This window comes from Ammodytes marinus (genome assembly GCF_949987685.1).
Source record: "Ammodytes marinus genome assembly, chromosome: 16".
NCBI lineage: Eukaryota > Metazoa > Chordata > Actinopteri > Uranoscopiformes > Ammodytidae > Ammodytes > Ammodytes marinus.
The window spans coordinates 23,930,665-23,935,831 of record NC_137220.1 but is presented as its reverse complement, the minus strand read 5'-3'; the positions used below and the strand labels follow the sequence as shown (position 1 = coordinate 23,935,831).

Here is a 5,167-nt window from a genome sequence, read left to right as displayed (position 1 = left end):
CTCTGTTTGCTGCTACCTGCCGCCGACTGCGGCTACTGCGCATGCTCAGCTCGTTGAGTTTCGTTTCAAAAGAAAAACAGGAATATGAAAAGTTAAAAGGATATGAATATTGCACGATATAAATCGGGGGTTAACCATTTGGGCTGGAGGGCGGAGAATTAATGCGTCAGCAATAACAATTAAAACAGGCTTGTGGCCCATGTAACCTGAGCAGTATCCATTGATCATGTTATATTACTTTGAGCCACACCCAAGCAATAATCATTGCAGCTGGGAGACGTAATATTTGCTTGGGCGTTATCCATTCAAGGACAAAATGTTTCATAAACCTGTTCTTGACCTCACACAAAGTGTATTGCATCCTTACACTGGGCTACGTCGCCCACCAAGTTATGTTTATATTTGACAAACCTCTACACTAATAGCCTATGCAGATTAATCTGAATTGAATCTAATCACCTGATGATACACAAGCAGATGTTCCACTATGTTTGTGTGTTCCTTTAATTATTTATGGCTAAATTGCATTTGAGATAGTTCCTGATAAGCAAAACTAGTTTTGGTTAATGATGTGTGTAAGGGTGTGACTTGGAAACAGTGGCGGCCTTAATGATCTGGGGGCCCGTTTCAAGACCTAGTGTGGGGCCCCCCACTTTTTTTAAAAATACATATTTCTTGTGCATGCTTGTGCATGCTGCCCGCAAAAAGAAAACAGATTGTAGAATCTGGTTCGTAGACGGTTTATGAGATGATGGGCCACTTCCTTGTTTGTGCCTTTTGAATTAAAATGCATCAATCTGTAGCTAGTAGCTCAGTGGAAACTTATACAGCTTGAAGCCCCTGCAAATGAAAATCTTTTTTAAATATCACCTATCCTCACATGGATACAACAATCAATCGACAAGCAAACTCTTTGAATAAAAAAAAGAAATAGAATTTAATGTGCAAGTCATTAACTTCACTTTGACACCCTTGAAAAGTTTTGCAGCCTGACCTCTAAACTCATCGCCTACATGAAGATAATCCCAATGCCCCCTCCCCCCAAACGCCCTTTGGAACATCCACTTTACCAAGTCAGCGCATTAAGTCTTGATTGACAAAAGAGAAGCTCCTAGCAGCATTAACTGGAATCAAGCACATTTAGCATAGTCAATATTAAAGAGCTGTACCCACACAGCACAGTGATCATTTTCTTCTTAAAAAGGCACATCGGCCACATCAAATGATCATCGGTCTATACAAAAATATACATACAGAATCTGTGCAGTGAACAGGCTCACTGAGACGTACAACATTGCACAATAAAACTACCCAAGTGTTCAAAAACATCCAGACATTTCTCCCACGATGGAGGCCAGATGTTTGTGTGACAAACACTTTTTTTGGACATGCCATTATAAAATAGAATAAAAAAATCTCTTTGCTCAGTCCTGCTACAGCGTAATGTCCAACAGCACCCTGTTGGTTATCTGACTTCTACAAGGCAGAGTCAGACTTGTGGACGGTTGTGTTGGGGAACATATGAACCCGGTTGAGCAGAAGGCACTTAGGTAAAGGTGCAGCTGCTGCTCCTGGCAGTGGGTCCCAGGCACTGCAGGCCTGGTCCTCACCAGCTCATGTTGCACGCAGAGTCCCACTCGGTGTCCACTCTTGAAGGCAATGCTCCCGTCTGTGCTGGGTCCACCTGACTCTGGTCCAGCTCAAACTGGTTGGTTGTCCAGCGTAGAAGGATCTGGCAGTTTGTGTATCTCAGCCTGATTGGATTCTCCTTGCCTGAGAGGGTCTGTAGGCGTTTCTGAGGCAAGTGTGGGGTCCACTGTTTGACTGTGCAACTCAGTCTGTGTGGACAGCGCTAGTGCTGCTGGCTGCACTATCTGAACCGGCAGATGTGGAGACACAGGCTCATGTGGTGATGTGCAGGGCACTGATTCAGCAGCTAGTGTGTGAGAGACTGACTCCAGCTGTGGCAGATGTGTAGGTTCCTGGGGTGGTGAGGGGGGTGATGGGGTGTGTGTCAGCAGGTGTTGAGCACAGGGCTCATTGTGTCTTTGTGGCCCTGGGTATGTGTGCTGAGCCTGAGTCTTTGCATGCTGGTCTGCAGTGGAGTAGTAAGGCAGGAAGCTCCTCTCAGGAGCACAGGTCCTCATGGCCAGGTAGGTGTGCATGAGCAGGTGGGGGAAACGGGACGTGAAGTAGAAGACAAAGTCATCAGGGATGGAGCCCAGCGTCTCCTGTACCTCAACAGGCAACTCTCTGTAATGGTGTTTCTGCCAAAGGAAGGGCAAACGTTAGGTCTAAGAGTGGACATCTGTAATTTATAACCACTAAACATGAATAACACATTCCTACCTTGTCCCTCATTGCACGCAGCAGGTCTCTGACTGACCCGCCCTTGTAGGAGCGAAACTTTCGCAGATCTGGCAAAGAGAAAGATGAAACCTAGTGCATCAACCACAGAATGAATCCCTGATTATTATCCAACAAGGAAACAGTAAATATTAAATCCTGAAGGGAGTCTTTCAGATTGACCCTGTTATGGAAGCACTCAAACACAGGTTAGTCAATGTAACAGGTCAGATACATGATTGTCTATGTTTCAACAAAAGTAAAACTGGGACCACATGTATGAATGATGCACAATGCTGTACACACAAACACAAATTGCAGGCGTCATTTCCCACACATTGACTGGTGTTTATAACAGAGGAATGTGACCAGGCGACACACAGATAATTGTCTCCCACAACACACCCGACCCGCCTTAACTACCAACGGACTGTTTCTGCAGTCAGCACTAGTGCTGCACAATTCATGTAATCACAATCGTGATGCGAGCTTGTGCAGTGTCAGTAACACAAAAAAGGCTGGGATTTGTGGTAAATAAATGTTTATGTGTCTGTACACAAGGACAATTGTTTCATAAACCTGTTCTTGAACCTGCATGAAGGAATGTGTGGGGCCAGATAGGCCTACCTGGGCTACAGTATGTCTACTGACAAAGTTTTGTTGACACATAACACAAACCTCTCTGTACTGATGCACAGAAATAAAACTGATATTAATCTAATCTTCTGATGAAACAAAATCACATTTTCCACAATATTTTCTTGTTCCTTTTAATTATTTAAAGCCAAATTGCATTACTTTCATTAAATGTAGGTCCGGATATGCAAGTCTAGTTTCAGATGTATTGACGTGTGTAAGGGTGTGACTTGGAAAGGGTGCAGTGATTCACATTATGGCTCTGTGTTACTGGGCAGGTCCTTTCTAGCAGAGGCTCCAAAACTCAGGTCATTGAAGGTTATATTGTAGGCTATTTTTGATGTTAACTGTTGCTAACCAAATAATACAGTGCATACTTACAGCTTGGAGCGTCTGCAAATAGTTTTTTTTCGATTGTTAAACCACAGTAGGCACAACTGGAGCGACATGTGCAAAACAACACTATGCACAGCAGCAGTTCATGTGGAGAGTATATAGGAAGATAGTATAGGAAAGGCTCAACAACTTTTTTTTGGAAATGAAGACAGGTTAGTGGAGGGAGAAGAGTGTCAGGTAGAGTGTGGATGCTTGGAGGAAGAGCTAGAAGATATAGAGCTGTAATTTCTGATGAAAAACAGTAAGGGCTACACTGATAGACCCTGTTGTTAATCATGGTCTCTCATTGAGAGAGGCAGGGTTGAGGGTGCAACCCAATCTGCAAAGATCTAAAGTTGCAACTGTAATATGAATTTTCCAGCAAACAAACAGATGACAGTTGCAACCTTACAGTAAATGACAACATTACAGGAAATGAATTCTGTATTACGATTACAGAATATTTACACAGATAAAAAACAGGAAAAGTTATCAATAAAATATATAATACAAAATATGTATCTATTGAAGAAAACTTATTTTCATTTATTTTTGTTTACCTAAAAAACTAGTATGTTATAAAGTAAACAATTTCATGTGAAAGAATTTCACTCTTTCATCAAAGAAAATATTATGTAATTTGTGTGAAGTAGCTCAAATTATCAGAGGTGGAAAGAGTACAAAAATATTCTACTCAAGTAAAAGTATGATTACTTGGATGAAATTTTACTTAAGTAAAAGTACTAGTCTAAAAATCTACTGAAGTAAAAGTGAAAAAGTAGCTGATTTAAAATGTACTTAAAGTACAAGTTACTAGTTACTTTTTAACAGCGGGATGGGGCGGGGGTCTCTTCTGTGTAGGGCATTCTATATACAAGGGGATATAAATCTCAAACTAGTTTTGTTTAATTAATGCAACACTTTTACAAATTAAAGTGCACAAATTAAACAAATCACGTCACCACACATGTATGGATGTACACTGTGTCATTATACTTTAGATAAGCAAATATGGAGCATAGTCTGTTAATGTAGGAATGGGAATGTAACCGGTCTACAGACCTAAACAGACTGCAGCTGCAGTTCTAATAATGTAATTGTGTACAATTGATCTAAACCATGGAAATTGCAAGGTTAGGCTGCTCGATTTTGACAAAAATCATAATCATGATTATTTTGATTGACATTGTGTAATCACAATTATTAGACAATTATTCATTGATTTAAGAACTGCAACAAGCACTTGAAACCATGACTTTTTACTTTAAACATAATCCTAATTGAACTGAAAACAAGGAAAATGCAAATAGGTAATAATATAATAAGTAAAACATATTTGTTATAATTAAATAAAATAAGTGTCAAAACCAAAATAAACCGTTGCAAATGTTGTCGATAGGGCACTTCTTTTGCTAGCAAGAATGTGAGGGCATATTTTAATGTATCTCATGGAGCTGGCTGGATAAGCAAGTTGCATTGTAGGCTACAGTGTTCTTAATTGATGACTGTTGTGGTGGCAACAGTCAAGGACCTTTACACTTCATGTGTTTTTTATTCCTTTATTGCTTGGTCATATACTACTTGGATTTGACTTAAAGTGAGTAAACTAATTGGTCGTGATGTTTTGAGGTGCGGCCGGGTCGCATATGACTTTTTTTCTCAAAAGTGTGTAATTAATGTATTGGGGTTTGATGCTAGTGTTTATACTCTGAGTGTGTTCTGAGTGACAGTCTGTGTTATCTCAATGAGGCTGGTTCATAGTGTTTGCTGCACTTAGCCTGTTTTGCAGGTGATGTGAACTGTTCAGCTC

The 5,167-nt window shown here is 40.5% G+C and overlaps 1 protein-coding gene across 1 annotated transcript; it reads right to left on the bottom strand.

Annotated features, from left to right (window-relative positions):
• Positions 1-1,238: 1,238 nt before the first annotated feature.
• On the bottom strand, positions 1,239-2,471 carry LOC307262757 (uncharacterized protein). The gene is made up of 2 exons (XM_080043730.1): positions 2,350-2,471; positions 1,239-2,267 (listed from the first exon to the last, which is right to left on the bottom strand). Exons 1-2 carry the CDS (start codon positions 2,359-2,361, stop codon positions 1,701-1,703), a joined length of 579 nt encoding a protein of 192 aa, XP_079899856.1. The 5' UTR covers positions 2,362-2,471; the 3' UTR covers positions 1,239-1,700.
• Positions 2,472-5,167: the final 2,696 nt, after the last annotated feature.